Raw genomic sequence first — 23,028 nt, 5'->3', positions numbered from 1 at the left:
ATTTGGGCCGTCATCTACTGCCTTCCTACTGCATTAGCAGGAAGTCAGATTGGAAACTGAGTGACTAGGACTTGACGTGGCACCTGAATGTGGGAATGTTGGCATTGCAAATGGCAGTTTAACTCATTACATCACAATGCCAACCCCATTTTAAACTTTCACATACATTATTTCTTTAAAATAAGAGAAATTTATGTAAACACATTTGCTTTTAGTAGTCTTCATTTTTTTAAGAGTTTTATTTATTTAATTGAAAGCCAGAGTTACACAGAGAAAGAAGAGGCAGAGAGAGAGAGGGGTCTTCCATCCACTGGTTCACTCCCCAATTGGCTGCAATGGCCGGAGCTGTGCCGATCTGAAGCCAGGAGCCAGGAGCTTCTTCCAGGTCTCTCATGTGGCTGCAAGGGCCCAAGGACTTGGGCCATCTTCCACTGATTTCCCAGGACATAGCAGAGAGCTGGATAGGAAGTGGAGCAGCTGGGTCTCAATCTGGTGCCCATACGGGATGCCAGGATTGCAGGCAGCAGCTTTACCAGCTATGCCACAGTGCCGGCCCCTATTTTTTAATTTTTAAATTTGTTTGAAAGATACACACACACACACACACACACACACACAGAGGGAGAGAGAGAGAGAGAGATCTTTCATCCGGCTGAAGCCAGGAACCATGAATTCAATACAAGTCTCCCCAGTGGTGACAGGGACCTAGTGACTTAAGCCATCACCTGCTGCCTCCCAGTTTGCATTAACAGGAAGCTATGTTCAAGAGAAAGAGCTTAGACTTGAACCCAGGCTTCCCCAATATGGGATGCAGTTATCCCAAGTGGCAACTTAACACTAGGCTAAATGCCCACCACCCAACTGTTAGTGTTTAAGACTAAATCTGAGAATGGTTTCCTGTGTAGAAAAGCTAAATTTGAAAATAAAAGCAAGCTGGCACTGTGGCGTAGCAGGTAAAGCCACCACCTGCAGCGCTGGCATCCCATATGGGTGCTGGTTCTAGTCCTGGCTGCTCCTCTTTCTATCCAGCTCTCTGCTATAGCCTCTGCCTCTCTTTAACTCTGCCTTTCAAAAATAAATAAATAAATCTTAAAAAAATAAAAGTGAGTTAATTAAAAATAAAGACTAGAGTGGGCTGCTTGCAGTTTTTTTTTATTTTTTATTTTTTATTTATTTTTTATTTTTTGACAGGCAGAGTGGACAGTGAGAGAGAGAGAGACAGAGAGAAAGGTCTTCCTTTTGCCATTGGTTCACCCTCCAATGGCTGCTGCGGCTGGCGCATTGCGCTGATCCCAAGGCAGGAGCCAGGTGCTTTCTCCTGGTCTCCCATGTGGGTGCAGGGCCCAAGGACCTGGGCCATCCTCCACTGCACTCCCAGGCCATAGCAGAGAGCTGGACTGGAAGAGGGGCAACCGGGACAGAGTCCGGCGCCCCGACCGGGACTAGAACCCTGTGTGCCGGTGCCGCAGGGGGAGGATTAGCCTAGTGAGCCGTGGTGCAGGCCGCTTGCAGTTTCATAACTGTTGTTTTTGTTTTATTTTTAAAATTATTTCAAAAGGAGAGAGAGAGAGAGAGAGAGAGAGAGAGAGAGAGAGAGAATGAATCTCCTATTCACTGGTTCACTCCCCAAATGCCCACAATAGGCAGGGTTGGGCCAGGCTGAAGCCAGAAGCCAGAAGCCAGGAACTCGATCATTAATGGATGAGTTGATGGATAAACAAAATGGGTATGCTATGTGCACATAATAGAATTGTTCAGCTAAAGAGAGAGAGAGAGAGAGAGAGAGAGAGCATGAAGTGCTGCTACATGGTACACATGGTTGTTTCCTGCGACAGTTATGCTAAGTGAGCAAAGCCAGTCACAAAGGCCTCATATTATGTAGTTCCATTCATGTGAAAGTTGAGAAAAGGGAAATCTATGGAGACAAAAGATAAATCTTTGATTTCTTGGAGCTGGGGATTAAAGGAATATGTGAAGAGACGTGATGGCTGCAGAGTACAGGGGTTTCACCTTTTTTTAAAAAATTTATTTATCAGGGGTTTCATTTTTTGGGTGAAATTGCCTGTGCTGATGTTTGTACATATCTGTGAATATACTGGAAACACCTGAATTGTACACTTAAAAAAAAAACTTGTATTTCAATTCTATTTTCTATGCACTTTTAAAAAATATTTACTTATTTATTTGAAAGAGCAACAGAGAGAGCGAAAATGAAAAGAGATCTTCCATCTGCTGGCTCACTTTCAAAATGGCTACAACACTGGAGCTGGGCCAGCCTGAAGCCAGGCCCCAGGAACTCTATCCAGGTCTCCCATAAGCCTGGCAGGAACTTAAGCACTTGAGCCATTACTGCTGCTTCCCAGGTACACTGGCAGGAAGCTCAGTGGGCAGCAAAACAGCCAGGACTTGAACCAGCACTCCTGGGTGGAATGCGGGCCCCCCAAGCAGTGGCTTAACTCACCACACCACAATGCCTGCCCTTGAATTGTACATTCTAAAGGGATTATGTGAATTTTATCATACAACATAACTGTTCAAATAAATACAGAATGTATTAGGAGTTCTGAACCAATCCCCTAAGAATATAAAAAGTTGAGGGGTACTTACACATGCTTGTGTTGTTCTTGTTACATTAAAAGAGCTAAAGAGAAGTTACAGTGGTGAAGATAGATTTTATTCAAGAAATGATTGCAGTAGAGAAAGAGAATTCAGTATAGAACTAGTCTCAACCCAAAATACAACGAGAAGTGGGGTTTTGATAGCCAAGGAGGAGGTGGCAAGGATCAGGTGTTGATGGATGGAAAATTAGCAAGAGGAGACAGCAAGTTTGGCAGGATTCTGGTTGAAAGCAGGCCATGTGATTAGAGATCATCTGGGGAGAGTGGGGATGGAGAGACAGAGGGTGGGGGGATTCTCCCTAAACTGACAACAGGATTCTTGCTCAAAGTGGATTCTATAAAGTGCAGGGATGGGTCTTGTTGGGTAGAGGGTTCGGGGGTTCTAACTAAAGTCCCACAAGGCAAACAGTCTTTGCCACTTATTTTAGTGCAAATCTAATTCAATTGCCTTAAGAATATTATAGCTACTTACATTTCATTTAAAGAAATATTTCCATTTTTATTTGAAAGGCAGAGAGACAGATCTTCAACCCACTCATTCATCCTGCAAATGCCTGCAGCAGCTGGATCTCCTACGTGAGCAGTATGGACCCGAGTGGGCTGGATCAGAAGCAGAGAACTTGGGGTTCCGCCGCACGTTGTGAGAGCTGGTGTACCCTGAACGGTGTCCTCACCACTGCACCAAACGCCCGTTCCTGTCAACATTTCAAAATTCTGTAGTGACACACTGTGGAAAGAAATGTCCCTCAGTGTAACATGTGCCAGACGGAACACAACTCGCAGCTTGTGGTTGGTCTGAGATGGACCCCTTTGCCCAGGCGAGGGTTATGGGGGCTGATTTCCCACTAGCGCTAGGGATTCCTGACCCCAGATGTGTAGGGTGGAGGAAATACATACGGGTGCCATAAAGGGGCCAGGCTCTTAGGTATGACGGGCTCAGCCAGAAGTGGCCCCGTTTGACACAAGTGTCACGACTCCCTGAGTGGCGGCTCAGCATCAGGCCAAGCCCTGGACGCCTGGACACCGGAGCCTCCAGTTCCAACGTGGCCTTGCCTCGGTGGCCCGCTGGCGCTGGGCTTAAGAGTAGCTCCCCAGGGGGCTGCGCCATCTGCAAGCCAAGCCTGGACCTCCTCGCGCCTCCCCTGGCGTCCGCGCCTTCAGAGGCAGCTGAGGGAAGGCGCCTGCTCCAATGCAAACGCCCACGGAAGGGGACCAGGGCGTCGGGAAAGCAGATGCCGGTTCCGCTCACGCAAGGCGGATTCTCCCGGCTGTCACTCAGGCCAAAGTGGGCGGGGCCTCCCAGGAAGGTGGGTGCGGCCAGGCTACGTACCGGCGTGCTTACGTCACTGGGCACGTCCGCCGCAGTCTCCGCGTCTCTTCGCTGGGTAGCCTGGGGCAGCTTGTGGGTAACCCGCGGGCGCCGGAGTGGGGAGATCGGGGCGCCCCGGAGGCCGGGAGATGGTGAGTGCGTTCGGGGTCGAGGGTCCGGAGACGCCGGAGAAGCGGACGGATGGGGCCGTGGGGCCGCCGGGGTCGCGGGCGCCCTGTGCGGCCCCGGCCCGCAGCGCCCGCCGCCCAGCGTCTCCGCGGCTCGTGCGCTGACAGCGGGTCTCGGGGTGCGGGAGGAGCCGTGGGGCCCCCGGGCTCTCCTTCCCTGCCTGCCGTGTGAGAGCCATGACCCTGGTCCCGAAGCACGCAGCTCCTTCGAGCTCCGGCAGACTCTAAATTTCCAGATCCCTCTGAAGGCCGGCGTCCCCTCTCCGGTCCACAACACCGTTGCCCACGGTTTGTCCTGCGCCGTGCGTTTCAAATCCGCGCGCTGTTTGGATGACCGTTTTTCTCACAGAGCGAGCATGGCTGGCTCTTGTTGAGAGTCTCAGTTCTTGTTTGTGGAAATCCGTCGTTAACAGAAAAGCGGAGAATGACCGCTGGGAACTCGGCTGCATGCAGTCCGTGTCGCTGTCTTTGCATTATCTTACTTGGGTACAGACACGCTGGGCTCCTCTGCATTGAGGTGTTGTTTTGTTGTTTTTGCAAACCACAGCTTGCGGTCAGCAGTGCCCCTCCCGAGGTGTGTGGCCTTACAAAGCCTTACTCGCTTCTTCTTTTTTAAGATTTATTTATTTATTTGAAAGTCAGAGTTACAGAGAGTCTCCCACGTGGGTGGCAGAGGCCCAAGCACTTGGACCAACCTCCGCTGCTTTCCCAGGTGCATCAGCAGGGAACTGGATCAGAAGTGGAGCAGCGGGTCTTGAACCGGTGCCCATATGGAATGCTGGTATTGCAGGCCAGGGCTTTGACCTGCTGCACCACGGCGCCAGACCCTTTTTTTTTTTTAATGTTTATTTATTTGCAAGGTAGAGTGATATCTTCCATCCACTAGTTCATTCCCCAAATGTCTGCAACACCCAGGGCTGGGCCAGGTTAATGCCAGGAGCCTGCAACTCCAACCAGGTTTCTCATCTGGGTGGCAGTGACTCAAGTACTTGAACGTGATCTGTTGCCTCACAGGATGTGGGTTAGCAGGGAGCTGGACTGGAAGTAGAGTAACCAGGACTAATCAGGCACTCTGATATGGGATGCGGAGTGGGGGGTGCACAGCCTTGGCTGCAGCATCTTCACTTTCCGAAAGCATAGAGACTCGCGGGTTTTCTTATTAACGAAAATGGCTTGCAATTTCTTTCTTCTTTGACGCATAAACGTGGGATTCAGTGATTCTGTTGGATTCTTCACTGTGTGTGAAGAGCCACTGATGTGGAGAGGAGATGCTTGAGGCCAGTGGCTCTGGGTTAAGATGAGAGACTGCAAAGGGACCAGTTGTATCTTGCTGCAGCTGCATCCGCCTGCTCACACCCACTTTGGGAGGGGCCTTAGGTGCTAAGTGAAGCTGCTGAGACCTGGGGATCCATGTACAAACAGAGTTAGGAGAAGGCGTGAGGCCCTGTTTGCAGCCCTTACCTTTGAGTTTGGCATCAGTAGTGCAGGTGCACCCAGAATGTAAACTGCGCACGTTGAGAACACTGCTCACGTATTCTGATTCACGTATTTGGATTTATTTCTTAGGGATTCCTTCATCTGTTGAATATTGTGACTCTTCACTCTAATTTGCTGTAGCACATTGTAATTTTATTCCCTGTTAGAGTCTGTAAGATTTTTAATTTGGGGGAGGGGCTTTGAAAATGTACTGTGATTAAGATATGATTGGGACTAAGACAAAATTCTGGAACCCATTAGAAACTCTGGTTTCTTTTAGGTGAGAGGACCTAAGATATGGCTGTATTAAAGTTCATGGGTAAATTTGTCATTTTTAGATCAGTTTTTGTGTGTACATACCTCTGAAACGTGTGAATTGGAAAGGCTTTATTATTCCTAATACAAATGAATTTCAATTTTTTTCTTTTTTAATTTCAGAAGCAGAGAAGGACAGACAGGAATTTCCATCCTCTAGTTCACTCCCCAACATGCCCATGTTGGCCAAGGCTGGGCGAGGCTGAAACTGCGAGCCAGGAATGCATGTGACAGGTACCCAGACCTCCCAGGGCGTGCACTGGCAGGAAGCTACAGTTAGGAGCCAAACCCAGGTATTCCAGTATGGGAGGGTGGACATCTTAACTGCTATGTTAGATGCCTGCTCCCCTCTAGTTTAATTGATAAGAGCAAACACTATTGAATTCTTATTTTAATTGAAAGGAACCAGGAAAACTACTCCATGTTTATGTAGTCTTTGAAAATCCCACTATATTAAGGGATTAGGCCCAAAACATTCATACTTATAAAAATTCATCTTAAAATACCATTCAGTGGGAGAGATAGAGGAAAGTATGATGCAACTTGTCATTTTTACATAAATGACTTGAGAATTTACATTTTTTTTTTTTTGACAGGCAGAGTGGATAGTGAGAGAGAGATACAGAGAGAAAGGTCTTCCTTTGCCGTTGGTTCACCCTCCAATGGCCGCCACGGCTGGCGCACTGTGGCCGGTGCACCGCACTGATCCGATGGCAGGAGCCAGGTGCTTCTCCTGGTCTCCCATGGGGTGCAGGGCCCAAGCACTTGGGCCATCCTCCACTGCACTCCCTGGCCACAGCAGAGAGCTGGCCTGGAAGAGGGGCAACCGGGACAGAATCTGGCGCCCAGACCGGGACTAGAACCCGGTGTGCTGGCGCCACAAGGCAGAGGATTAGCCTAGTGAGCCGCGGTGCCAGCCCTGAGAATTTACATTTTGTCTTACAGTTTTGCAAAATTTATAAAATGGTTTTATGAGTCTATAACTCTTAGTGTTTAAAGGGTCATAAAATTATTTCCATTTAGAAAGACTGAAAGTAAAATTTTAATTAAAAATTTTAAAGGAAAGTGCATCAACTAAAGTTATAGACTTAGAAGGTAAAATATGGTTTTGTATAAATTTCTCCATTTTAAATAAAACTGAGGCAGGCGTTTGGCAGTTAAGATGCCAGTTCAAGTCCCAGCTCCACTCTATTCCAGCTTCCTGCTAATGCAGACCCTGGGAGGCAGTGGTGATGGCCCAGGAAACTGAGTCTCTGCCACCCATGTTGGAGACTTGGCTTGAGTTTCAGGTTCCAACTTCAGCTGGGCCCAGCCTCAGCCATTGTGGGCATCTGAAGAGTGAACAAGCAGATGGGAGTACTCTCTGTCTACCCTTTTCTGCCTCTCAAGTAAATATACATTTTAGAAAAGTAATAAATATACCTCTCTTTAAAACCAAACCAAATCCATAACACAGAAAAGTCTAACTCAAAAAGACTCCCAGGCAGCAGTATCTTGACCCACTCCAGGGCTCTTGCTCCAGCCAAACCCTCATAACTAGTTTTGATACTTTCTTGTGCATCCTTTTAGTTTCTTTATAGAAAATGAAGCTGTTGCAAATGTGTAGCTTTGTTACCCATTTGCTCTTATCAAGTGAACAGTCAGACTTGGCGTTATTTGATGCTTGCTAACAGCTTCAACCCTGTTCCTTCCCCCCTTGTGCTGCCCAGGTGGACAAGCTGAGAAAGCCTGGGGCTTCCCTTGGGCCATAATGAAGATGGCCCTGCTGATGAAGGGGGCACTATCCTCTAAGCCCAGGTTCAATCACAATAAAAATCCAGGTCCAACTCCCTTCCTTGCTCTCTGAAGCTATTTTGCCCCTGCCCAAGAGATCTGCCCCCCTCTCCCTGAGACCTCATCATGTGGACAGTAAGCCTTTCCATACCCTCTCTCTCTCTCTCTCTTTTTTTTTTTTTTTTTGACAGGCAGAGTGGACAGTGAGAGAGAAAGACAGAGAGAAAGGTCTTCCTTTGCCATTGGTTCACCCTCCAATGGCCGCCACGGCTGGCTGCAGCGCGCTGATCCGAAGCCAGGAGCCAGGTGCTTCTCCTGGTCTCCCATGGGGTGCAGGGCCCAAGTACTTGGGCCATCCTCCACTGCACTCCCAGGCCACAGCAGAGAGCTGGCCTGGAAGAGGGGCAACCGGGACAGAATCTGGTGCCCCGACTGGGACTAGAACCTGGTGTGCCAGCGCCGCAAGGCGGAGGATTAGGCTATTGAGCCGCGGCGCTGGCCTCCATACCCTCTCAGTGTGTTATCACACCAGAGACACACCTGTACAGGTGATCCTGACAGTTGGCACTGTGATGATGAGGATGTGTAGCCAGTGTCCCCCTGGGTCCATTTCTTGCTTTGACTTGCTAACCTCCTCTGCTGTATGATGGCTAGTATGCCCTGGACCTACTGTATGCTGGAGAATTCGTGCTGTGAGCTGCGTGGCTCTGTGTTGCACTGTGGTGCCCTACCAAGCCAGAGTTCTAGATTCCATTAATTTTTTTGGCATTTGGGAGAAGGAATACAGGATGGGAGCCCTCCTTAAAGTGGACCTGGGTGGAGGTCTTGTTTTTAAAGTGATGTTGGATTGGCCCTAATATACAGGATGGGGGTGGGACTATTCCCTATATAAGAGATGGACCTATTAGGGAAGGGGAAAGACAGCCATTAGGTGGCAAGCTAAGAATACTACCTCTGCACTTGCCACTAAGTTTGTCTCTATAACAAACTAACTGTCTTTGTTAGTGGTGACAACACCTATGCAACCCTGTGGCTCAGCAAAGGTTAGATTGAACCTAATTTAAGTCCTATCAGGCAGGGATGGAGAATCTTTTCTTGCCAAGGGCCATTTGGGCATTTATAACATCATTTGCGGGCCATACAAAATTATCAACTTAAAAATCAGCTTGCTATAGATTTACTGAATTTTGAATCCTGCCTGTGGTTGCCTTGGCAGGGCCAGACCAAATGATGTCATGGGCCTTATATGGCCTGTGGGCCGGATGTTCCCCAACCTTTGCCATGGGGAGGGCCCTAACCCTGATGACAACAGATTTAGAGTATACTAAGTAGAAAGGCCACCCTCTACCCGGAAGTCCATCCTGTAACAAAACAGAAACAGAAACAAAGGGAGAAGGGAACACATTTGAAAATAGTGAATGAAAAGGCCACAGTTTGACCCAACTGGAAATCCAAAATGTGCTGACGGAAGCTACGCAACAAAGCTGCTAAAGGGTACTCACTGTGTGGGTTTGAGGCCTTTACAAGATAGGCTTGTAATTAATTTTAACATTTTTGATAATATACTAATTAACAAACCTTTATGGGATTAATCAATACAATCGGCCAAACTACATGGTTATCACCATACTTATAACTTGGGATCCCACTAAATTTAAGCAAGGCATCCCTAGTGGTGTTAGTGGTGTTACTAAATGTGAAATCATCCTGCCTAAATTCTCTGTGGTCAAACCACCCATTGTATTAAATAATCTCCTTGTGAGCATGGAAGCTCTAAACCAATGAATCATAAATTTCTGAAAGATTGGGGCCGGTGCTGCGGCTCACTAGGCTAATCCTCCGCCTTGCGGTGCCAGCACACCGGGTTCTAGTCCTGGTCGGGGCACCGGATTCTGTACCGGTTGCCCTTCTTCCAGGCCAGCTCTCTGCTGTGGCCAGGGAGTGCAGTGGAGGACGGCCCAAGTGCTTGAGCCCTGTACCCCATGGGAGACCAGGAGAAGCACCTGGCTCCTGCTATCGGATCAGCGCGGTGCGCCGGCCGCAGCGCGCCAGCTGTGGCAGCCATTGGAGGGTGAACCAACGGCAAAAGGAAGACCTTTCTCTCTGTCTCTCTCACTGTCCACTCTGTCAAAAAAAAAATTTTTTTTTTCTGAAAGATTTATTTATTTGAAAGGCAGAGAGAGAGAGAGGTATCTTCTATCTACTGGTTTACTCCCCAAAATGCCCACAACAGCCAGGGCTGAGCCAGGCCACAGCCAGGAGCCAACCACGCCATCCTGGTCTCCCACATGATTGGCAGGAACCCAAGCACTTGGGCCTTCATCTGTTGCCTTCTGGGGTGCATTAGCAGAGAGCAGGGTCAGAGGCAGAGGAGCCTGGACTTGAACCGGAGCTCTGATATGGGATGCAGGCATCCCAAGCAGCAGCTTAACTCACTGTATCAAAATGTCTGCCCCGAATCATAAATTTTAAACCAGTTTTTAGTGCTCATAAGCAGGCTTGACAAAATGGGGCCACTTGTGTGTTACACACCATCTAAATTGGTTAATATGGCTCAATTGAACGAGACCTTGAAGGATTAACGTTCATTATATAAAACTTATATTGGAAGGGGTGATTAACCCTAGGTTCTTTTAAAATTGTAATTTGGGCTGTTTTTAAACCTGGGAGGAATGAGTGACACCTCACAGTGGATCACTGCAGTGCTGTGAATCCCACCCCTTATCCCCCTAGACCCATACACAACTTTATGGAAATCACGACACCACCCGGTTAGCAACTTGTAAATCTGCTGTCACAGGTTTGTAGAAGGCTGTTCAGTGTCTATTTCACAGCCTCTTGGCTGCAGTTTGCCCTCACCTTTGAGGAAATCTGTTGGATGTTTACTTGATGGCTCTCTGAGACTCTCAGCATCCTCTCAACACACACACTCTTTGTAAAGGCAAGACCACAACGGCAGCCACCTTTCTCCAAGAGCAGAGGTACAGCATCACGTTAATGGCTTCTACTTTGGAGGGCATGTGACATTCATTGAGGCAGTCAAATACATGAAAAAAGGCACTTATCCACTCCCCAGCACCACCACCCCTAAAAAAAAAAGGCTGGGCGATCGCTAGATACACGTGATGTGTGAGGCCTTGACATTTTGGTTAAGTTCCTGAAAATTAGGCGACTCGCTAGTTGGCTCCTCAAACTGCTGGCTCACTGTGTAACGCTTGTGGGACAGTTATAGCCCTCTCAGAACCCACTACCTCGTGCAGGTGCTTTTGATGTTAGGGAGACAACACTGTCCTCCTTTATAAATTGTATGTAAGCCCATTTCTGGCTGTGATTTGCGTATGCCCGTCTTTGCATGGGTACCCTTAGCACAACAGGCACTCCCTTCAGTTCCTTCAGGGTCTCGTTCACACCAGAGGCCTCAGCAACCTCTTCTCACACCTCCTGAAAACACTCTTGCAGACACTGCCCATTGTCTGTATGTTCCTAATGCAACCAACTTCCCTTCTTGAACTCACATTCTGTAACATGAGAGGTGCCATGTACTGGGTTGTCCTGCAAATAAGAGGCTCTCACAGGCCCAGAGCAGATGGCCATTCAGCTCTGGGTCCTGGAAACGGTGCCTCCCATATGCACAGCGTGATTCCCGAGACTTCCTTTCTATATGATGGAGCAAACGGGGCGGCCGCCTCTTCCCTCAGTCATGTACCAGATAACATGTTGCCTGGCGTAATGTCCCTCATGTGGAGCTGCTTTGGACTGAATGCACAACAATGACAGCCTGCAGACTTTCTGGACAATGTTGCCTCATTTGTGTATGATGGAGGCCTGTGGACAGTTACTGTGTTTCTTCCCCTAATTGTGATGCGTCTGATACACAAGATCCAAGATCACAATGAATCAAACATCCAACGGTCATCCCAGAACTGGCTGACAGTTGGCTCCATTTGCATATTTTATACATTCTTGGATAAGTAACAACTGCCTCTTTGTGAAGAAAGAACCCAGGGATCCTCTTTCCTCATGTGTGGTGCCAAAATATAAATCAAGGTGACACAACCGTACATACACCAAGTCCACCATAAAAGGCTTCACCAGGAAATTCGCCATCCAGACAGTACTGATAATAATAAAGGTACTCAGTTCACTTCTAGGCCTCTGAGTATGAAATTCTGTGGATGTTCTCACTTTACTACTTTACTGGTCTTAGACTCACAGAGCCCCATAATGGCTTACAGAAATAAGCTTAAATCAATTAAATGAAACAGCCCTGACTGTTGTGGTCATTTGGGGAGTGAACTAGTGGATGGAAGATCTCTCTCTGTGTCTCTCCTCTCCCTCTCTATAATTCTGCCTTTTAAGTAACACGATCTAAACAACAAAACAAAACAAAACAAAAAAACCCAACTTTTAAATTCCACTTGTCCATTCATCCATGATTCCACCAACAGTATCTTGACATCCGAAGATCAGTTTTACTGTTTCATTGTTTTCTCATTTCCATAAAGTTGAATTAAAAGATAAGTTTAGCCTGATGCAAATTTTGTCTCAGTAAAATTTTATTTGTATTAACAAATTTCCATAGATTTCAAAAATTTTTTGTACCAAAATAAACTAATCTTTTAGCTGTATTTTCCACAAACTTTTTGAGATATCCTTATCTTATCCCTTTTGGATTAACTGTTGTGAAAAGTGTAAGCTCTGTGTCTTTTTTTCCTCCCCCTATATGGTTGTTGAAAGAGCCTCTGATCTTCTATCAGAAAAGAGCTGACTAGGGGCAGATGTTTGGTCTGGCAGTTTAGAAACCCACATCCTATACAGGGGTGCCTGGGTTCAATGCCTGGCTCCAGTTCCCTGCTGAAGCAGACCCTGGGGCAGCAGTGGTGGCTCAAGTGATTGGGTTCTTGCCACCTAAATGGGATACATGTATTAGGTTCCTAGCTTTGTACCAGACCTGGGACCACGGCAGGCATTTGAGGTAATTGCATTTGGCAAATTCAAGCTCTCAAATAAAAAAGAAAGAAATCAGTTGACAGTGTTTATATGCTGCATAGCAGGGCTGGGGAATGGCCCATGGGCCTTATAATGCCTGTGAAATCATTTACTCTGGCCTGGCCAAGGCAGCCACCAAGTGGGACTCCAAATTCAGTACATCTGTGGCGGGCTAATTTTAAATTGACAATTTTATAATAGCCTGCAAATGATGTTATAAATTCCAAATGGCGCTTGGCAGAAATAAAGGTTTCCCAGGAGACTAGGAGAAGCACCTGGCTCCTTGCTTCGGATCGGCGCGGTGCGCTGGCCGCAGCACGCCAGCCGCGGCGGCCATTGGAGGGTGAACCAACGGCAAAAGGAAGACCTTTCTCTCTGTCTCTCACTGTCCACTCTGCCTGTCAAAAAATTAAAAAAAAAAAAAAAAGAAAGGTTTCCCACCCCTGCATTAGAACACAGTTGACTTTTGTAGGCTAGCAGCGCAGTCTTCAGCTTCATTACACTGTTAGTTCCAAGAATGGATGATCTTCAAGTTTGTTTCCTTTGTGTAAGATTTCTCTAAGCTGAGCTGGATACTGCCTTTAGAGAGCAGTAAGACTTGCAGTGACCACAGTGAAAGTGTAGACAGGTCTGTGTGTTCAAGGTGCCACTAAACGTGAGGGTGGACAGTTGAAGGTGTGACAACCAAGTCATACAATGAATGTTAAGAGAACACAGAATTGCATGTGAACTTTTTGTGAATTGAGTATATCTAGATTCCGCAGTGCTAATTCTCACTAATTCTTTACTGATACATATGTGGGACGTTTTAGGATTCAGTCGTCTTTGAGGATGTGTCTGTGAACTTCAGCCGGGAGGAGTGGGCTCTATTGAATCCTTCACAAAAGAAACTCTACAGAGATGTGATGCAGGAAACCATCAGGAACTTGGCCTCTGTAGGTAAGGATGACACCTTTCCATCACCTAGTCAGTTCCAGAACAGACTCTTTCTTGCTCACCCTAACTAGTTCAAGATTTGGAATGTGGAAATGGAGTAGAGTTTGGTAAATAAGCCAGGTGAGGTCACCTCTCATTGCGGACCTAGACTTTGTTTGTCTGTAATTTCTATTACTTTATAATGATTTTTCTGGGTCTCCATTTTAGAACAAAAACGGGAAGACCAGAACATTAAAGATCAGTACAAAAAACAAGCAAGAACTCTAAGGTGAGTTGTTCACAAGAAAAAAAGCAGTTTCTCAGAATGGTCTTAGTATGGATGAAAACTTAGGCTTATATTTCTTAGAAATTTTCACCAAAAAGAAAAAAAAGTTTTCTCAAGTGAGATATTTACTGTCTGAAAAATACTTTACTTGAAAACATTATTAAGAAACCACATGTAAGTCGGTGGGTGTTTGGCCCAGCAGTGAAGTCACTATTTGGGACACTGGCATCCCATATTGTAGGGCTTGGGTGTGAGCCCTGGTCTGCTCTCGATTCCAACTTCCTGCTAATGCACACCCTGGGAAGCAGGAGGTGTTGGGTCTTGGTCCCAGCCACCCACATGGGAGGCTTGGATTGAGTTCCCAGCTCCTGGCTTTGGGCTGGCCCAGTCCTGGATGTTGCTGGCATTTGAGAAGTGAGCTAGTAGATGTGAGTTCTATGTCTCTTTCTTTCTCTGCCTCTCAAATTTTTACACAATACATATACCACCATTTTGATAACAGCTGTAAGGGAGCCCTCTTGTAGAGCACTGAATATATTCATTTTCAAACAGTTCAGACAAGGCAGAAAAGCTAGTTTCTCTGAAATGATACAAATTAAGTTCTAATAATTGTTAATAAATATAAAATCCTTAATAACCATTATTAATGTACTTTTTTTTTTTTTTTAACAGAAGTTGTGTGGTGGAGAGAAACTGTGAAAGTAAGAAAGAGAGTCAGTGTGGAGATGCTTTCAGCCAGATTCTAAGTCTCAGCCTGACCGAGAAAAGGACTGGAGTAAAACCTTATGAATGTACTGTGTGTGGGAAAGACTACATGCTTCATTCATCCCTCGTTAGGCACATCAGATCTCATGCTGGATACAAACTAGCAGGCTCTAAGTATGGAGAGAAGCCTTACAAATGTAAGGTGTGTGGGAATGCCTTCAGTTATCTCAAATCCTTCCAGAGACATGAAAGGACACACACCGGAGAAAACCCCTATAAATGTCAGCAGTGTGGGAAAACCTTCATCTATCACCAACCTTTTCAAACACACGAACAGACTCACACAGGGGAGAAGCCCTATGAGTGCCAGTATTGTGGTAAATCGCTCAGTTCTTCCAGTTCTCTCCGAATCCATGAGAGGATTCACACGGGAGAAAAGCCCTATGCGTGTAAGAAGTGTGGCAAAGCCTTCAGTTGTCCCAGTTCTATTCAGATACATGAGAGAACTCACACTGGTGAGAAACCCTACACGTGTAAGGAATGTGGCAAGGCCTTCATTTCCCGCACAAGCGTGCAAACACACATGATCACGCACAACGGAGACAGGCCGTATAAATGCCAGGAATGCGGGAAGGCATTCATTCGTCCCAGTTTTTTACGAGTACACGAGAGAATCCACACCGGTGAGAAGCCCTACGCGTGTAAACAATGTGGTAAGGCCTTCAGATGCTCTACTTCCATCCAGATTCACGAAAGGACTCACACTGGAGAGAAACCTTACAAATGTAAGGACTGTGGGAAAGCCTTCCGCGCGCGGCCAGCCTTTCGAGTGCACCTGAGGGTGCACACGGGAGAGAAACCCTATAAATGTAAAGAATGTGGGAAGGCCTTCAGCCGGCTCAGTTACTGTCGCATCCATGAAAGGACTCACACCGGCGAGAAACCCTACAAATGCAAAAAATGTGGGAAAACCTTCAATTACCCTCTGGATCTGCAGATCCATGAAAGGAATCACACTGGGGAAAAACCCTATGAATGCAAGCAGTGTGCGAAAGCCTTCATTTCCGTGGAGAACTTTCGAAGACATATGATAACGCACACGGGCGACGGGCCTTACAAGTGCAGGGAGTGCGGGAAAGCCTTCAGCTATCTCAGTGCACTAAGGACCCACGAGAGAACTCACACTGGGGAGAAGCCTTACACATGCAAACGGTGCGGGAAAGCCTTCAGTTGTTCCAGTTACGTGCAGATACATGAGAGAACTCACACTGGCGAGAAACCCTACGAATGTAAGGAATGCGGCAAGGCCTTCATTTACCCTACAAGCTTCCAGGGACACATGAGGGTGCACACTGGAGAGAAGCCGTATAAATGCAAAGAATGTGGGAAGGCCTTCAGTCTTCGCAGCTCCTCTCAGAGACATGAGCGAACCCACAGTGGGGAGAAACTTTATGAATGTAAGCAATGCGGGAAAGCTTTCTGTTTGTCCAGGTCCTTGCAGAAACATGTGACGATGCACACTGGATAGAAACCTTTGAAGGTGAGGAGTAAGGAGGAGTTTCCAATTTCTTTCTTTCTTTCTTTCTTTCTTTTTTTTTTTTTTTAAGATTTATTTATTGGGAAGGCAGAGTTATACAGAGAGAGGAGAGGCAGAGAGAGAGGTCTTCCATCTGCTGTTTCACTCTCCAGTTGGCTGTAATGGCTGGAGCTGTGCAGATCTGAATCCAGGAGCTAGGAGCTTCTTCTGGGCCTCCCACATGGGTGCAGGGGCTCAAGCACTTGTGCCATCCTCTACTGCTTTCTCAGGCCATAGCAGAGAGCTGGGTTGGAAATGGAGCAGCCAGGACTCAAACCGGTACACATATGGGATGCCAGCACTGCAGGCAGCAGCTTTACCTGCTATGCCACAGCACCAACCCCAGTTTCCAATTTGAACAAAGAGTTCCAAAGCTATGAATTTCCTACTGTAGAGAAGTCCCGTGAATGTGAGTAACACAGAAAGCTAGATGCAAGGTCACTCCTGTATAACGTGCCATGTCATATCAACTGAGAACTTCTTACTTTTGCAAAGAAACTTTGAGGTGAGAGCATTCTCTTCCCTAAGGTATGTTATAGAATTTTAATGGGCAGGGCTTTCTGGTGTATTCAAGACTTTTGTTTATTTTAAAGCCATTGGTCAATTGAAGTGTAATTCTAATGAACAATTAAGTTTAATTTTATATGCTTTTTCAATCATTCTCTAAGTATGAGACAATTAAAAAAATGACAAATTGGTAATTGTTGGGGTTTTCCCTATTGGGTTTATATGGGAAGTACTGGATCTCTTTAAAATACATATATATTTAAATATATTTACACACACACACATATATAAAATTCTCCTTTATTGTGAGAATAACTGTTTCTTCCTCAATTTCTAGGACAGAATAGTGTTATCATTTTTTTGTTATTAAATTCCTGGCATAAAGTGGAAAGAATGCAGTTTATCAGAGTTTATAATCATTTATCACAGTTTACCACAGTCTCATGTATTATTCTGTTGGGATTTATATGATAAAGTTTGAATTAAGAGACATCTGTTGTAAGATAAAGTATAGAGTTGGACACAGACCTCTTCACTTTCTAGAATATACTCTCTTTATGGTTCCATATTACAATTCACTAATAACCTAACATTCCTAAGAGTTTTCTAGTCTAAGATGAATAAGAGGGGTAAGTGTTTGGAAGACAAGTTAAGCTGCCACTTCTAATTTTTTGCCATTGTGCACCCTACAAAGCAGCAGATCATGGGTTGAATACCTGGGTTCCTGTTACCCATGTAGGAAACCCAGATTGAATTCTGAGGTTGGGCCTGGCCTATCTCTGGCTATTGTGGGCATTAGGAAATGAACTAGTGGATGAGAGATATGTTTCTGTCTGTCTGATAAAAATAAAAACTTCCATCTCATGAAAATAATAACTTCAAAAAGAGGAAAATGTCATTCTATTTGGTCTTTAAGTTTTTAAAATGAAGACATTAATCCAATAGCAGAACCATTACACTGGGAGGCAAGCCATTATACAGGCCCTGGGTGTGTACCTGCTTCCTGCCAATTTCCCTGTGGTTTTCTTTCTTTTTTCCACCCTCTGCTAAATCAAGAGTATTTTCAAAACACCCAACTGCCTGATTCCCATTTTCAAGATGTGTAGATTTCCACATTTATATTCACAGGCTCCTGTCAAAGATCTACCCATAGCTTGGCATTTTACCTCTAAACCTCATGTGTACCAAGCAGCTAATTTTGGCTATCATGGAAATTTGAGATGGAATATTCTCTGATGCTGTGTCTTCCTGCTTGCTTTAGGCTGTACTCCCATGAGGTCTAATTTGTACAGTTCTGTTGTTAATACTATTAGTGACTCTATGTTACTGATCCTACCATGACAACTAGAATGGTGCAGTCAGAAAGAACTATGAGAGTTTATTCCCCTAACGCAATATGCAGTGACTGCTCTCCCCCAGTCCTTCCATGTCACAAAACTGTGGGTATGCCTAATTCTCAAAGTATACTCAACAGGTACATTTCAACTGTATCCAACTGTGATTAAAATCTGCATTTTTCTGAAGCAACATTGCTGTGTGCATTTCTCAGAAATACCAAATGTGGCCGGCGCCGCGGCTCACTAGGCTAATCCTCCGCCTTGCGGTGCTGGCACACCGGATTCTGTCCCGGTTGCCCCTCTTCCAGGCCAGCTCTCTGCTGTGGCCAGGGAGTGCAGTGGAGGATGGCCCAAGTGCTTGGGCCCTGCACCCTATGGGAGACCAGGAGAAGCACCTGGCTCCTGCCTTCGGATCAGCGCAGTGCGCCGGCCATTGGAGGGTGAACCAACGGCAAAGGAAGACCTTTCTCTCTGTCTCTCTCTCTCACCGTCCACTCTGCCTGTCAAAAAAAAAAAAAAATTAAAAAAAAAAAAAGAAATATCAAATGCTCTTAAATCATCTGCATATTAACAAACCCTATGTTTTCCTGAGAGGATATCTTTAAAAAGTATCCTTTACATTTACTATTTAAAATAATATAATTTTTATCAAGTAAATCATACATTCTTTTTTTTTTTTTTTTTGACAGGCAGAGTGGACAGTGAGAGAGAGACAGAGAGAAAGGTCTTCCTTTGCCGTTGGTTCATCCTCCAATGGCTGCCGCGGCCGGCGCACCGTGCCTATCCAAAGGCAGGAGCCAGGTGCTTCTCCTGGTCTCCCATGGGGTGCAGGGCCCAAGCACTTGAGCCACCCTCCACTGCACTCCCTGGCCACAGCAGAGAGCTGGCCTGTAAGAGGGGCAACCGGGACAGAATCCGGTGCCCCGACTGGGACTAGAACCCGGTGTGCCGGTGCCGCAAGGTGGAGGATTAGCCTACTGAGCCACAGTGCCGGCCAATCATACATTCTGATGCAATATTAGCATGTGCATTTGAGTTCAAAGATCCTCTTTGGGTATGTTTTATTTTTTATTCCTACATATAACACATTTTGTAATAAAACTAACTATTCATGATAGCAAAGACTTCATCGTGGTTTTATTACCAAAGGTTGCCTTGGTCACACCTGTAGTCAAAGACAGTGGCACAATGAACCATAAAACATTAATGATGTATTATCAGTAGCAGGGTGCCTAATGGGACATATTATTCACGCTTCTGGTAGGTGATTGCTTTTCAAAGAATCAAGATGTTACTTCGTATTCGTTTGAGAAGGTGAAAAGAATTCTGTCACTGTGGCTGGCATTGTGGCATAATGGGGTTCTCCATATGCGTACCAGCTCATGTCGCAGTTTCTCTGCTTCTGATGCAGCTCCCTGCCAATGGCCCAAGAGAAGCAGCAGATAGATGGCTGTGGTGTTTGGGCCCCTGCTATCCACATGGGAAAACTGGAGGAAGCTTCTGGCTCCTGATTTCAGCCTGGCCCAGCCCCACCTGTGGCAGCCAGCTGGGAGTGAACAAGCAGATGGAAGATCTCTGTATCTCTCTCTCTCTCTCTCTCTCGCTCTTTCAAATAATTAAAAAAAAAAAAATTCTGTCACTGTTAATCTTATGTTCTACAGAGAGAAAGAATACAGTGAAGCTAAACCTATTTGTAAGAAGTACCCGTCAGGGCAGAAATGGTGACACAGGTTGGAACACCACATACCATAGCAGAATAGCAGTTCAAGTCCCAGCTACTACTTCCTTCCAATCTAGCTTCCTGCTAATGCACCTGGGAGGCAGCAGATTCTGGCCCAAGTACTTGGATTCCTGCCACCCTCATGGAAGATCCAGATGGAGTTCCTGGCTCCTGCTTTGGCCTGGCAAGCCATGGCTATTGTATGTACTTGGGGAATGAACCAGGAGATGGGGGATCTCTGTCACTCTATCTTTCAAATAAATCTTTAAAAAGAAGGAGAAAAAAAAAAGCACTCTTAATGTTAGGAGAGGGAGATTTTTGTCATTTGTTTGGAACTTATTTTTTATAGTTAGTATCTTTGTTCTTGTGTAGATCCATCCTGGTTATGGAATAGGCCTGACGATGTGTGACATTTGCTCTAATGTTTGACATTATCATTTCTGCTACTATACACAATAACTGACAAAATAACTGCCCTGTTAAACTGTAGAGCTATTCATAGTTTGGGGAAGGGTTATAGTTTTCTGTGTAGTTCTAGCCATCATGAGTGTTTGCTGAGAGTAGTGTGTTTACAGGCCCACTGTCATTTTCCAGTTGACAAACCAAAAAGATTGCTTTTTTTAAAAAAATTATTTATTTATTTTAGAGACAGAGTTACAGAGATAGGGAGAGACAGACATCTTCCATCTGCTGGTTCACTCCCCAGATGGCTCTCCAGGAGCCAGGAGATTCTTCTGAGTCTCCTATACAGGTGCAGGGGCTCAAGCACTTGGGCCCTCTTCCAGTGCTCTCCCAGGCCAACAGCAAGAAGCTAGATTGGAAGCAGAGTGGCTGGAACCTGAACTAGTGCCCATATGGGTTGCTGGCATTGCAGGTGGTGGCTTAATCCATTACGCCACAATGCCAGCCCTCATCACAATTCTGGAAGGGTTAAGCATGCTTGCAGAAGAACAAATTTATCACCCAGCCATTCTTCATTTCATCCTCTTTCCTCTTGAGTTGGAACAGACAATGTTTCTTGCTGACAATCCTGTACTATTTTTAAAAAATATTTATTTATTCATTTGAAAGGCAGAGTTACAGAGAAAGGGAGAAACAGAGATCTTCCATCCACTGGTTCACTCCCTAAATGGCTGCGAAGGCCTGGGCTGGGCCAGGCTAACCCCAGGAGCACCGAACTCCATCAGGGTCTCCCATGTGGGTGCAGGGACCCGATCACTTGCACCATCTTCCACTGCCTTCCCAGGTGCACCAGCAGGGAGCTGGCTCAGAAGTAGAGCAGCTGGAACTTGAACTGGTGCTCATACGGGGTGTTGGCATCACAGGTGGAAGCCTAACTCACGGTGTCCCCATGTTGGCTCCAATCCTGGATTCTTTTTATTAGCTGATGGTCCAGCAATACTATTGGTGTTTTCTTCTGAATATGCTTTCTCAATCTGTGCAATATGGACAGACTTGGAATATTCCAGAAATTTAAGTTCTGATTTCTTTCTGATTATTCATCCCATTCACCTTTTTCCTTGTATTTTATTAAAAGCAATGAGGAAGAACCAACGTACTCTAACACTTTTCTTAGAAATCTGTTGAATGTCCTATTTCAAGGCTCACAAATTCCACTTTCCAAAAAGCAGAAGAGAGTTAATTAAAGTTCTTTGCCAGAAAGGATCACCTTTCCTCCAGTTTCCAATAACCTCGCTCACATTTCTACCTGAAATCTCAACAGAATAACCTGTATTTTCCGTATTTCTACCAACTGTCTGTTCATGGCAATATTTTCCTGGTGTGTACCTCAAAACCCTTCAAGCCTCTTAGGCATTGCCTGTTTCCAGCATTTAGCATTTAGCAGCACAACAGTGTTCAATACCAAGATCTGTGTTAGTGTGCTCAGGCTGCCAGAAAGAATACCATGGACCATAGCATGTAAATTAAAAAAAAAAAATTGTGAGATCTAATATCAAGATTTCAGCCAATTCAGTTAATGGTGAGAACTCTTCTTGCATTGTAGATCATGTCTTCTTGCTTTGGGATAACCTCGCTTGTTCTATATGCATTCACGAGCAGAGAGAGAATATCCTCTCTGGTATGTCTTCTCATAGGACATTAATTCTGTGGGATCAAGTTCCTACTTTTATAACTCTTTCTGCTTAATTATTTCTATAGAGGGCCATTCATCAAATGCACACTAGGAATTAGTTCTGCCAATTCAAATGTTAATTTCAAAATGTGCCATCAGGGGCCGGCACTGTGGTGCAGTGAGTTAACGCCTGGCCTGAAGTGTTGGCATCCCATATGGGTGCCAGTTCTAGTCCTGGCTGCTCCACTTCTGGTCCAGCTCTCTGCTATGGCCTGCACCGGTGTGGGAGACCTGGTAGAGACTCCTTGCTCCTGGCCTCAGATTGACACAGCTCCGGCTGTTGTGGCCAACTGGGGAGTGCACCATCAGATGGAAGACCTCTCTCTCTCTGCCTCTCCTCTCTGTAACTCTGACTTTCCAATAAATCAATCAATCAATCTTTTTTTTTTTAAAGTGCCATCAGAGATATACCCAAAATCATGTCTCACCAAATTTTTGGGCACCCCATAACCCAATCAAGTGGACATGAAATTAACTATCACAGAATCAATTAGTTGGTAATTAGGTAAATAAATACATTATGTATAACAACATATAAACGTGAGGAAGAGGAGAAGTGTGGGAGACACGTAGGGAGTAGAATCAGGTATCCTAAAGTACACAGGAGAGGACCCCAGAGCAAAGAGAACCAACAGCTCTAGAATGAAGGAGAGGCCAGGTTCCCATTGAGGAAGCACCATGGTACATTGCTAATTATTTCTCCCAGTCTTCCTCAAAGGGACCTATGGCCTTTTACCGGGGAGGCTACATCAGGGATAAAGAAATGATCAGAGCATTCAGGATTACTAAACACTGGCTCTGAACTAATTTCAGGCTCTGAGCAACATGTTGGTCAACAAATCACAGTTAATACCTAAGAAAGTTAGATGATTAACAGATTTTTAGCTTCCATCTCACAGTGGGCTTGGAGAGACCTCTCTCTCCCAACCTATTCTGTGATTGTTTTCACAGTTCTAAATAGGCATACTCAGTAACTATTAAAATGACTGCACTGATTTACTGACTTGTGGAGTGAGGAGTATTATGATAGGGAAGACAAATGGAAGCCACCAAATCTGTCTCTAAATATAAAATAACAAACAAAAAAATGCATGGGAAAATTTTTTGCCACTGTTAAGGACTTGAAAGATTTGAGGTTATGATTGCCCCTATATCACCATTCACCTCACCTATATGTAGT

The 23,028-nt window shown here is 45.5% G+C and overlaps 1 protein-coding gene and 1 long non-coding RNA gene across 7 annotated transcripts in view; one reads left to right on the top strand and one right to left on the bottom strand.

The window, feature by feature from the left end:
* Window positions 1-1,575: 1,575 nt before the first annotated feature.
* On the bottom strand, window positions 1,576-19,770 carry LOC138845655 (uncharacterized). Its single transcript, XR_011382879.1, has 3 exons — window positions 18,899-19,770; window positions 3,949-18,201; window positions 1,576-3,313 (listed from the first exon to the last, which is right to left on the bottom strand). It is a non-coding gene; the product is annotated as an uncharacterized lncRNA (long non-coding RNA).
* The window catches only part of LOC100349198 (zinc finger protein 791), a 30,545-nt gene continuing 11,460 nt past the window's right edge, over window positions 3,944-23,028 (top strand). For 2 of the 6 annotated variants that reach the window (XM_070058914.1, XM_051835727.2), the window contains exons 1-4: window positions 4,540-4,689; window positions 13,481-13,607; window positions 13,812-13,872; window positions 14,542-16,114. In XM_070058914.1, coding sequence (XP_069915015.1) covers window positions 4,540-4,689; window positions 13,481-13,607; window positions 13,812-13,872; window positions 14,542-16,102 — 1,899 coding nt within the window. In that variant the 3' untranslated portion in view covers window positions 16,103-16,114. Of the gene's footprint in view, window positions 4,080-4,539; window positions 4,690-6,059; window positions 6,200-13,480; window positions 13,608-13,811; window positions 13,873-14,541; window positions 16,852-23,028 lie in introns of those variants that run through there. The other 4 variants (XM_051835728.2, XM_051835726.2, XM_070058915.1 and 1 more) reach the window with 4 other exon arrangements.

Source organism: Oryctolagus cuniculus, chromosome 16 (assembly GCF_964237555.1).
Source record: "Oryctolagus cuniculus chromosome 16, mOryCun1.1, whole genome shotgun sequence".
In the NCBI taxonomy this organism is placed as follows: Eukaryota; Metazoa; Chordata; class Mammalia; order Lagomorpha; family Leporidae; genus Oryctolagus; species Oryctolagus cuniculus.
The sequence above is the reverse complement of the archived record's forward strand: the minus strand, read 5'-3'. Positions and strand labels throughout refer to the sequence as shown.